The sequence below is a fragment of the Hibiscus syriacus genome, unplaced genomic scaffold (assembly GCF_006381635.1).
Source record: "Hibiscus syriacus cultivar Baekdansim isolate YM2019G1 unplaced genomic scaffold, ASM638163v2 tig00117016_pilon, whole genome shotgun sequence".
Lineage (NCBI taxonomy): Eukaryota > Viridiplantae > Streptophyta > Magnoliopsida > Malvales > Malvaceae > Hibiscus > Hibiscus syriacus.
The window spans coordinates 4719063-4731487 of record NW_024063525.1 but is presented as its reverse complement, the minus strand read 5'-3'; the positions used below and the strand labels follow the sequence as shown (position 1 = coordinate 4731487).

Here is a 12425-nt window from a genome sequence, read left to right as displayed (position 1 = left end):
TTATATTTTAAAAACAATTTCTCATAATCTGAAGCCAACCATTATATTCCTCTAATAACTCATCATAAGACAAATCATCTATATCAAATTAGTTGAGGTTACCTTATAATCTTCCCCGAATACCATCAAGAACAAGTTTGCTACTTCTTGTTCCTCTTCATCGGAACCTTCTTCATCGCTCCATGTAGCCACATGAGCCTTGTGCTTATTCTTTGATTGACTCTTTCTCTTCAATTGTGGGCAATCATATTTGACATGTCCTGTCTTTTTGCATTTATAACAAATGATTGGGTCCTTCTCTTTTGGTTCATTTTTTAAGCCTTCATTTCGTTTGAATTTTCTTCCTCGGTAAGGTCTCATCATTTTTCTGAACCGTTTGGCAAACAATGTCATTTCCTCATCATCGTCATCTTCATCCGAATCACTCTCATCTTTTTTGGATTTGAGAGAAACTCCAATATTTTTATTCTTCTCCTTTCTCCTTTGGTGTCTCGTCAATCTTATCGAGGTCCACCTCATCTTCAAACATCATTTCATGAGTGAGGAGGAGAGAATCGATTAGCTCTTCAAGAGTTAAGGACTTTAGGTTCTTAGCCTCGATGATTGTTGTCTTCTTTGATTGCCACGATTTTGGAAGTGAGTAAACTAACTTCCTTACAAGCTTTTCGTTTAAAATGATCTCTCCATATGATTTGAGACCATTGACAATCGTTGAAAATATATCCGTCATAGCTTTGATATCTTCATTTGGTTTCATCCTGAAATTTTCATAGCTATGTGTTAGAAGACTAATTTTAGATTATTTTACCTCGTTGGTGCCTTCATGAGTGACTTGTAGTTTATCCCATATTTCTTTGGCGGTTGTACAAGATGAAACTCTTCCATATTCATCTGGTCCAAGAGCACAAAATATGATATGGATGGCTTTGGAGTTGAGCTGGAACATTCTTGTCTCTCCTTCACTCCACAATATTGGATGAGTGAGAGGCTTATATATCCGTCTTCTACAACATTCCATGCTCCCATGTCACTTGCTTGAATGAAATACATCATCCTATTCTTCCAATAGGTATAGTTAGCACTATTGAAGAAAGGAGGCTTGTTGACAGGCATTGAATCGAGACCGGAGTCGAAGTTTGAAGTATAGGCCATTGATGACTTGATTATCAATGTAACTCTTCTCGTATCGACTTGAGAGGCAATTACACCTTCAAATGAGTGAGGCTCTGATACCAATTGTTGAGTTAATCGATTGATGGAATCGGCCAAGAGGGGATGAATTGGCAATTAAAATTTTAGTGGAAGCTTTTGTAGAAAATTGAAAAGATTTGCACAGCGATTTAGAGTGGTTCGACTTTCTCAACCAAAGTCTACATCCACTACCTTAGCTATCCACACTAAGGATTTTCCAACAAATTCACTAATTTGTTCTTTCTTTTGAGGCCAAAGAGATAACCTTACAACTCCCTCAAGAATATACCCCAATTCTTGAGAACACTCTTTCTCAAAGAGAAGATTATAAATTTGTAAACTTACAAGAAAATCCTCACAAGGTAGATTGTTTGCACAATTCTAGAACAAAGAAAAGAACACTAAAAAATGAATACAATTGAGTACAACTAGTGTTCTTGAAAGCAAAATGAATATTGAATGAAAAATAGACTTTAAATTGCTCAAACTTTAGGTTTGATGCTTTCTCTTATATTCTCTCTTAATTCTTGATTCTTGTTGTTTCTTATTTTTTATCATTGGCTTCTAAGCTTGTTTAAATACTCCTTCAAATGATTAGTGAAATTAATAGAGCCGTTTAAGTGTGAAAACAATTAATAAAATCAGTTGGGAGCGTCAGTGCATCGATACATACACAAGGTGCATCAGTGCATCAAATGTAAAATTCAAATATTTTGACCGTTAGACCGTTAGTGCATCGGTGCACTAAGAGTGCATCGATGCATGAAGTGCATTCGATGTTTCAAAATAGCCTGAGTGCATCGATGCATGGCTTGTGCATCGATGCATCAAATGCATTCGATGTTTTCATAAAACCCTGAGTGCATCGATGCATGGCATGTGCATCGATGCATAAAATGCATTCGATGTTCAATTTATTCATTGGTGCATCGATGCATGGATTGGTGCATCATTGCATCCCTTTGAAAAAATTGATTTTAGGATTGATTTTGGCTCAAAATACTTTGTGAAAATTGTTTCAAAAATCGTCATTGCATTGTAGATACTCCTTGAAGCATGTACATAATAAATGCACTCACCCAGTATGCCTCAATGTTATGCCTTAATGTAGTACGACTATTCAACAACTTTATCCTTGCCTTTATGTTTGCTTGACTCGGGGATTTGATTGCGATATTCACATGCATCAAATATCACACATACAACATAATATACAATGTTAGTATACTTTCTAATATTTATACAAAATAATAATACTCAAAAGTATTATTATTTTCGAATTCTTTTAAAATTCATCCTAACTTTTCCTTTTTATTCATAAGGGACCCTTGTCACAAATCCTTCCATTAAAGCCCTCAACCAGTAATTTACAGTATTATTCATCTATTATTAATAAATTCACATTTACATAAACGAAATAAACCATCCACTTAAAATTTCATACTGAATAGTATCAGTACCCCTCCTATAGTATCGGTACCCCTCCTATAGTATCGATATTTCTCTTTTATGGTACCTATATCCACTTCAGTATTGATGCCATTTTTACATTATGGAATTCCATTTTTCAATTACAGTATCGATACCTTCCTCTAGGTATCGATACCTCCACATCAGTATTGATACTATTTTCATCAGTATCGATACTATTTTCATCAGTATCGATATTTTCATCGTATTCATCATCTTTCCTCCAATTTAACCTTATAGTATCAATATTGTTCTTCCAGTACTAGTACCCTTACCCAGATTTTACTTATTTCACTTCGATTTTTACCCAAATTTCACCTAAATCTCTTACTCTTATCTCCAACCATACCAACAAACTCATTATCACTTATCCCAACTAACTTACATTCATAAATCTCCTTATAACATTCAATTTCTCCAAAGAAAACCTAAAACTAAAAATCGCACTAAAAATTCAAACATGTTTTCAATCACTTCTAAGGCTCCAAATCTCTAATTTACATCTTTGACAAGTCAAATGTGCTTTTAAAATCAATTACTGACCAAATTTCATCAAATCACTTAAAAACTCATTTTATTAAATAACTAATAAATTACTAATCTCTTAGTTTTAATCATCCTTAAACTTTCCTTAAACTTCTTTATCACTTAAGGCTTCAAAATAAACCCAAAAATAAAGGAAAAGCCAACTTGAATAAACTTTACCTTGGCAATGGAGTTACAGGGAAGAGAAGAAGAAAAGTAGATAACCCACTTTCCAGACTTATTTTTTTTTCACCATTCACTTAATAAATATCTCCAAAAGAAATAATATTAAATTTATTTCCTTCTAAAATACCATAATGCCCCTCCATTCTTTCATCCTTAATAATAAGTCTTAAACATAATTTCCTAAATCAATCCTAGTATTTTTCAATTTATTCAAATTAACCCACCAAATTTTAAATCCTTACACTATAGTCACTAACCCGATGTTTGGGGTATTACACTAAAACTTCATCAAACCCCATTATCTCTCTCTATAAATTAGAAGTATTCCCCTCACCCAAATTAGAAATTGAATACATAACTGGAACCCTTGAACTATAAGATTTCCATTGGTAATGTCTGTTTCTAAGATTTGGTAAGTTGATTTTAAAGCCTAAATTTAAATTTAAAGATTCAAGTAGTTCAGGGTTTCAATATCCAAATTCAGGTTCGTCATTTAAAAATTGATGAATTTCCTGATGAATGGTGTGATTAATTCCACAAATCCAGTGTGTGTGGATGAAATTCTAAACTTAATTTGATTTAGGGTTTATGCGTAAATAAGGGTTCCATTGAGATCGGTAGTGATTATTGAATAGCTTTGTGATTCTATGTTTCTATATTTGATAGAGCAAAGGTATTCGGTGGAGGATCGAATCAAGAAAGAAAAGCTAAAGTTCCCCGGAGTGTATAATCAAGATAAGTTAAGTTACTTCGATTAAGGTGAGTGCAATTCTTTTTGTTTATACGTGTCTTGTAAGTGATGTCTATGTACATTATTGTCTCATTTAGAGCATCAAAGGATGTCAACATGTGTATTCATAAGATTGGTAAGTTATGTGCTTTTGATTGATATTGAAATATGTTATGTGTATCTTTGTGATATTATGTTGTCTTAGAGATGTTCAAACATGAAATTGGTAAGTTATGATATTACCTTGTCGATTTTAAGATACAATTAGCATGCCATATAGTCTATAGTGCTTGTAAAAGTACTGTTTAGACTTCGATTTTGTTAGTGACAGAGGTATCATAATTTGGTTGGACTCTGTCCATGGTAGTGACAGAGGAATTATTATTATTGTGTGCTATATAAAATATTGACATTGACGATGAGATTCACATATCTATTATTCAAAAGAGTACCATTGGGATTATGTTTATTGTTTTGACATGATAGTATACATGTCCATTGATATGCTTATTGTTAAAGATGATAAAAATACAATGTTATTGTTACGATCAATAGATTTCCCATATGAAGTGTCATTATGTTTATGACTCACAAAGTTATATAAGATTACTTTGTGTGTTCTAATGTTTTTATGATATCACTCTACTTAAAGGATCGAGATTACATTTAGGAGTTGCAAGTCATCAACTTTGTTTTGTGTGACCATCTTGTTAAAACTCCTAGAAGGGTGACTATGTAAATCTTATGTCATTTTGATGACTATGTTATTTTGATGTGTGTTTTTTTGCTGTTATATATATATATATATACATATCATACAAATTCGAGGAACTCGACTCAAAATTGAAAATCAATCCACTAATTATAGAAAATTTCAAATCATTCGAGTTGTATTTTACAATTCAATTTAAACTTGAAATTTTTTCGAGTCGAGTTTATGAAATTATAACTCGAAGTCAATTCGAGTAGAATTTTTTTTAATCGAATTAAATAAAAATGATTTTTTGAATCGAATTTTGCTAACCCTACTAATTAGTACTTATATAGTGCATGTTTGGATGGTGATTATTTTCCTTTCCACATATAGTTTAATTATTTCAGAGAAAATAATGCCAGTGTTGGTCTCCCTCAAAACTTTAATCTCATTGCCTCTTTTTCTTTTTTCTTTTGGCCTTTATTGGACGTTCGCATTTTATTAATATCGCTTTTTGTTACCTTTTCCCTGTTGCCTTTGACTTTCAGTTTATCAAGGAATACAGATTCGAACAAAAATAGAATTAAAAGAGAAGAAGAAGAAGCGAGGGGACAATTTTAGAATAATTTATATGTTTCATGAGTGAAATTAACGCATGTTTCTACCATCTAATTATTCAACTATTGATCCACTGCATGCAATGGGATTCGTTTCAGGCTTTTACAAGCGTTTAGATTTTTAAAATATTTGTTTTTCTTCTTTAAATTAAAACATTTAAATCAAATACTTACTATACATTGAGAATTCGGATAACATGAGAAGCGGCCAGTGACTAGATGTTCCATGGAAAGGAGCAATGAGTGGAGGAGACTAACACGTGCTACTTTTCTGGCTGCTGAAAATTTAATTAAGCAAAAAAAAAGGATTATATATTGAGCAACACAAGGCTTAGTTGGAGATGAAATTCGTTGAATAAAACCTTGGAGTTAACTAATTATCCACCACAAATAAGATACAATAATGGACTTCCCACCTCTTAATTAACTTTTTTTATGTATATAATCCTTCAATGGAACCAACTCCTTCAGTCATCTGAATCTGAACCCAAAAAAAAACACCTGGAAATTAAATATGGCAACTTCAGTAACATCCACCCATTTCTCCCAGGAATTGCTTCAAAGCTTCCATCCAAGAAAATTTCTCTTACACTCCTCTCTTTACCCAGCAATTTCACCAGCTGAAGGGCACAGTTATTCCATCAATGAAACCTTGCATACAAATGCAGCCATTGTTCTCCTAGCTCTCGTTTGCACCATCATTTCCGCTTCTGGCTTGTTTCGTATCATCAAGTGTGCAAATAGAGGCTCATCTTCTGTTTCTGCTGCTGAACCCAAGTTAGACAATGCTGGAGTTGAGCAGGAAGCCTTAAAATCCTTTCCGATCGTAAAATACACAACCGAGTCGAAACTGCCGGGCCTGGACACGGCCGCTTGTGTTATATGCTTGTCAGAGTTCACCGCCGGGGAGCGACTCCGTATTTTGGCAGAGTGCAACCACGGATTTCATACTAGTTGTATAGATACATGGCTTGGTTCACATTCTTCATGCCCTACATGCAGGCACAGCCTGACTGAAACAAACAAGATTAATATGGAAAGCATGCAGCCAATGGAACAGTGACAGTGGTAAATACAATATGGCAGTGGTAAAGAGAAAGCATTATTAAAAGAAGTGATTAAATATGATAAGCGATGAACACTTTCCTCAAGGAACATGAATAGTTTAGAAGCACTTTACAGTGTTAAGAAAAAAATATCTAGCAAAAGAAATAAATAAGCATTAATGTCAACTCTGGTTAGAATTTGCAGTTGTTTCAAAAGCACTGGAGAAGAACTGAAGTGAATGGTGATACCTAACAATATGTTTTTTGTCTCCACTAATAAAAATAATATATTAAGAGTAGCCACTAAAAAAACTACAAAACATCCAATGAAAATCACAAGACAAAAGTTAACATATACATAAATCACCCCAAAACAAAAATATATGTTAATACCTCAGTACAAGACAGTGAAGAGTAGGAAGTGAACACTCTCCCATGACCACCGGTACATACAAATGTTCTGCTTTAACATATTTGATTCATACAACATATTTTTTTACCAAAATTGAAAACATAAGATATTATTTAAACGTTTAAAAATTATGATTGGTTATTCTTCATCTTAAAAATAATCAAATTAAATTATTTACAATACCTTAATTGGGTAGGAGCTGGTGAAGGGATATAATAGATCTGCTTCTTCTCCTAGGTGAGCTCCAAAAGTTTATATTCAAAAAGATTTTGATTCTGTCCATTGGGACTTTTTGTTTGTAATTTTGGAGGCTCTAGAGGTTACTCGTGTCACTATTGACTCGCTTCGAAATTGTATTATCCATTCAAAATTTTCAGTTGCCTTGAATGGAGAGATGTTTAGGTATTTTGATGCAACAAGAGATTATACATTAACCCCATCTCTCCCTACTTGTTTATTTTAACTATGAATGTATTGTTTCATATGTTGAATATTAATTTTGCTCATATGCGTTTCAATTTCTTCCTAAGTGTCATAGGATTACATTTGTACTTTGCGGATGATCTTTCGATTTTTTTTCTGAAGACAAATAATATTTTTTATGATGGAAATTTGGGTGGTGTTGCAGCATTTTATGATTTCTTGGGGCTTAAATTTAATTCGAAGAAGAGTGAATTGTATGTTATTGGTGTTCCTATGGCCGAGTTGCTGGCCATTGTTGATGATACTGGTTTTATAGTTGGGATACTTCTTATTAGGTACTTAGGAGTTTCGTTGGTGACTAGAAAACCAATTGTGGTTGATTGTAAATCTTTGTTGGATAGGTGTGTTGAGAGTTCAAAGAAAACACTTATTGAAGAAAGATAAGCAAAAGGGATGTACTTCATTAGAGCTTTTCGAGCAATAGGATTCTTTAAACTGAACCCTAACCACCTGTAACTACTTGAAACCAGTTACAACAAAGTTAACTAATTTAACTTCCTATAACAGCTCATCCTTTAATATCTCCAACATTCTCCCTACTTTTCTTCCTCCTCTAATGCAGCTCAAATACGAACCCTGGTTCGAAAAGCTTCAAAAGCAGCCCAAGTCAGAGGCTTAGTAAACTCGGCTTCCACTTGATGACTTGCAGGAATAGAGTTCACCAGAACCTGCTTGGCTGCCAGCTTTTCCCTAACGAAATGCACATCCAACTCCACATGCTTTGATTTCGCGTGATACAAAGGGTTAGCACTCATGGCCACTGTGTTGCTGTTGTTGCACCAGATTACAAGATCACCTTGCTGCATCACCCCCATATATGTCAGCAAAGCACTCACACACGACACTTCAGCAGCCACATCAGCAACAATCCTATACTTTGCCTCCATCGTGGACCTTGAAACGAACTTCTATTTTTTCGAAGCCCACGACACTAAGTTTTCCTCTACAAACACACAGTGACTTGATGTAGATCTCTGTTCATCCAAGTTCGCACCCCAATCAACAGTAGCAAACATTTTGTTATGTATGGCTCATAAAAAGTCTCGTTGTGGGGTTACGAATTATGTGGGTTGGGGGTGTGGGGGCGCAGCCCCCGCGGTACGGTACAGGGTTGATTTTGTAATTATGTACCATGGTTTTCTATTATAAATAGAGATGTAACCTAGACCTAAAATATCATTGAATAAAACTTCTAGCGCCGCCTAGGCACCGAGGACGTAAGCACATTGCCGAACCTCGTAAAATTCTCGTGTTCTTTCGTTTTCTTTACCCGTTTTCGTCAACAATTGGTATCAGATGTCAGGAGCAAAATTCGAAGTCGCGAAATTCGATGGTCAGGGTAACTTCGGATTATGGCAAACGAGGGTGAAGGATCTATTAGTGCAGCAAGGGATCTTGAAGGCTTTGCGACATATAAAGCCGGCGTCGATGGATGAGGAAGATTGGGAAGAATTGCAGCAGCGAGCGGCAGGAACCATACGATTATGCTTGGCGGACGAGGTCATGTATCACGTCATGCATCTATCGTCTCCAGACGAAATTTGGAGGAAGTTGGAAAGTCAGTTTATGTCCAAATCCTTAACGAAAAAACTGTATCTGAAGCAGCGGCTGTATGGGCTGAAGATGCAGGACGATCACGATTTGGCGCAACACGTGAATGTCTTCAATCAAATCGTTTCTGATCTGGCTCGGCTTGATGTGAAAATTGAGGATGAAGACAGAGCGATGATTCTGTTGTGTTCTTTACCTTCCTCTTACGAACACATGGTGACTACTCTTACATATGGGAAAGAGACTATCAATGTTGAGGAGATTACTGCAGCCTTGTTGGCTCACAACCAGCGGAAGCAGAATGCAGGGGAAAGCTCTCAAGCCGATAGCTTATATGTTAAGGGTAATCGAGATCGTGGACGGAAGCCAGAGAAGGCAGGGTCCGGGAAGCGGAATTCCAGATCTAAATCCAGGGATAAGAAGACGATTCACTGTTACAAGTGCAAGGAGGCGGGACATATGAAGCGAGACTGTCCGAAGTTGAAAAGCAGACTGATGAGAAGCGTGATGGCTCATCCAAGTCTGTGAACGTGGTCGAGGATGATAATTCTGATTGCAGTGAGGGTGATATGCTTTCTATTTCAACGACACAATTGACGGATGCTTGGATTCTTGATTCTGGATGTTCTTATCACATCACGCCAAATAGGGAATGGTTTTCGACATACAGGCCGGTTAATTCTGGTTCGGTTTATTTGGGTGATGATCGATGTTGCAATATTGTTGGTATTGGTGATGTCAGAATTAAGATGCACGATGGCTCCGTTCGGATGTTGAGTGGTGTTCGACTATCCCAGACTTGAAGAAGAATTTGATTTCCTTGGGCACTTTGCACAAGAATGGTTTTATCCCTAAGGCTGACGAGGATAGGGAAACCATTCGGATTGTTAAAGGAGCATTGACTGTGATGAAAGGCAAGATGACTGCAGGGAATATCTACAGATTGTTAGGGAGTACCGTTGCAGGTGGAGTTCACTCTGTTGAGTCCTGTGATGATACGACAAAATTGTGGCATATGCGCCTTGCTCATCTTAGTGAACGTGGTATGGCAGAATTACACAAGAGAAACTGTTGCATGGTGTCAAAAGCTGTAAGCTCGACTTTTGCAAGTATATGTTCTTGGTAAACAGACTAAAGTCCGTTTCAAGACTGCGAAGCACACAACTCAAGGGATTCTTGATTATGTGCATTCTGATGTATGGGGGCCTTCCACGACATCGTTTGGGTGGATCTAGGTACTATGTTACTTTTATTGATGATTTTTCACGGAAAGTTTGGGTGTATTTTTGAAACAGAAATCTGAAGTTTTTGAGAAGTTCAAGCTGTGGAAGCTGAGGTAGAAAACCAAACAGGACGAAAAATCAAGTGTTTGCGGTCTGACAATGGTACGGAGTACACAGATTCACATTTCCTACAATTCTGTAAGGAGCATGGGATTCAGAGGCATTTTAGTGCGCAAGACACCACAACAGAATGGTGTTGCGGAACGAATGAACAGGTCGTGAATGAAAAGCCAGATGTTTGCGGTTGAATGCGGGGCTTCCCAAACACTTCTGGGTTGAGGCTGTTAACATGGCGTGTTACCTTATCAACAGATCGCCAAGGGCATCGCTGGCTGGGAAAGTTGCAGAAGAGGTATGGACTGGTCATGATGTTAGTTTTGATAACTTACGGATTTTTGGTTGTCCTGCTTATGTGCATGTACCTGCTGATGAGATCCAAACTTGATGCAAAATCGAAGGAGTGCATTTCTGGGTTACAAGAAAGGTGTCAAAGGATTCAAGTTCTGGATCCAGTTGCGAAGAAAGTTGTGATTAGTAGAGATGTCGTTTTTGATGAACAGTCTATGTTGCAGCAGAAGCAAGACACGACAGTTAGATTTCGAGCAGTTTCCAGTTGAGAAACCAGAAACTTCTCAACCGACTTGTGGTGGTTCCACTACGGATGATTTGCAGGATTATAGTCTCGCCAGAGACAGGGTGAGACGATGAATATAAAGCCTCCGAACAGATTGGGTTTTGAAGACTTGGTATCTTTTGCACTTACTGTTAGCAGTGATGATCCAGTTACTTTTCATGATGCCGTTACTAGTCAGGAAAACGACAAGTGGATGGCAGCCATGGTTGAGGAGATGGAGTCTTTGAATCACAATCGCAGATGGGAGTTAGTTCCCCTTCCTGAGGGTAAGAAGCCGATTGGTTGCAAATGGGTATAAGAAGAAACCAGTAGTAACAGAAAAAGAGGGAGAAGTTCAAGGCTCGTTTGGTAGCGAAAGGTTTTTCACAGCAGAAGGAGTTGATTATGATGAAATCTTTTCTCCTGGTCAGGCACACTTCAATCCGAGCAGTACTTGCATTGGTGGCTAGTTGGGATTTGCATTTAGAGCAGATGGATGTTAAAACTGCTTTTTTGCATGTGATTTAGAGGAGCAGATCTACATGCGGCAACCTGAAGGTTTCACTCAACCTGGAAACGAGCATTTAGTTTGCAGATTGAAGAAATCTTTGTACGGTTGAAACAGTCTCCATGACAGTGGTATAAACGGTTTGACTCCTATATGATCAAGATTGGCTACAACCGATGAGTATGATTGTTGTGTCTATGTTAAGAGCCTTGATGATGGTTCTTTTATTTTTCTATTACTGTATGTTGATGATATGTTGATTGCTGCGAAGAACATGGATGATGTTATCGGTTTGAAAACTTTATTGAGTCAGGAATTTGATATGAAAGATTTAGGTGCTGCAAAGAAAATTCTTGGAATGGAAATTTGCAGGGACAGAGACTCAAGGAAACTGCGGCTATCTCAACGGGGTTATGTTGAGAAAATGCTAGAAAGGTTTGCGATGAGCAGCGCGAAACCAGTTAGCACTCCATTAGCGAATCACTTTAAGCTCTCATCAGAACAGTGTCCTAAGACAGATAAGGAAGCTGAAAATATGGCAAAGGTTCCGTATTCTAATGCTGTTGGCTGCTTGATGTATGCGATGGTATGTACTCGTCCTGATTTAGCTCATGCTGTTAGTCAAGTTTGTAAGTACATGTCTAAACCTGGTAAGCAACATTGGGATGTCAAGTGGATCTTTCGGTACTTAAAGGTACTGTGGGACATGGAATTGTTTTTGGGAGTCAGCGGGATAATCCTTTGGTTGTAGGATATGGATTCAGATTATGCAGGTGACTTGGATAATAGAAGATCTACGACAGGGTATGTGTTTACTCTTGGTGGAGGGCCTATTTGTTGGAAGTCTACTGTTCAATCTGTCGTGGCACTATCTACAACTGAAGCTGAATACATGGCAGCGGCTGAAGCTGCAAAAGAAGCTTTATGGCTTACTGGTTTAGTGAAGGAGTTGGGTGTTCAACAAGGTGGAGTTCAGTTGCTTTGTGATAATCAAAGTGCTATTCACTTGGCTAAGAATCAGGTGTATCGTGCTAGAACTAAACATATTGATGTAAGGTTCCACAAGATCAGAGAGTTGGTTGCATCTGGAGAGGTTTTGTTTCAGAAGGTACATAC

General features: G+C 37.0%; 1 protein-coding gene across 1 annotated transcript; it reads left to right on the top strand.

Annotated features, from left to right (window-relative positions):
• Nucleotides 1-5927: 5927 nt before the first annotated feature.
• Nucleotides 5928-6476, top strand: LOC120195509 (RING-H2 finger protein ATL78-like). The gene has a single exon (XM_039197514.1). The coding sequence runs from the start codon at nt 5928-5930 to the stop codon at nt 6474-6476; it is 549 nt and encodes a 182-aa protein (XP_039053445.1).
• Nucleotides 6477-12425: the final 5949 nt, after the last annotated feature.

Excerpts from the sequence above, each read along its gene's own strand:
- LOC120195509 (XM_039197514.1), top strand. The coding sequence starts at position 5,928 with ATGGCAACTTCAGTAACATCCACCCATTTCTCCCAGGAATTGCTTCAA.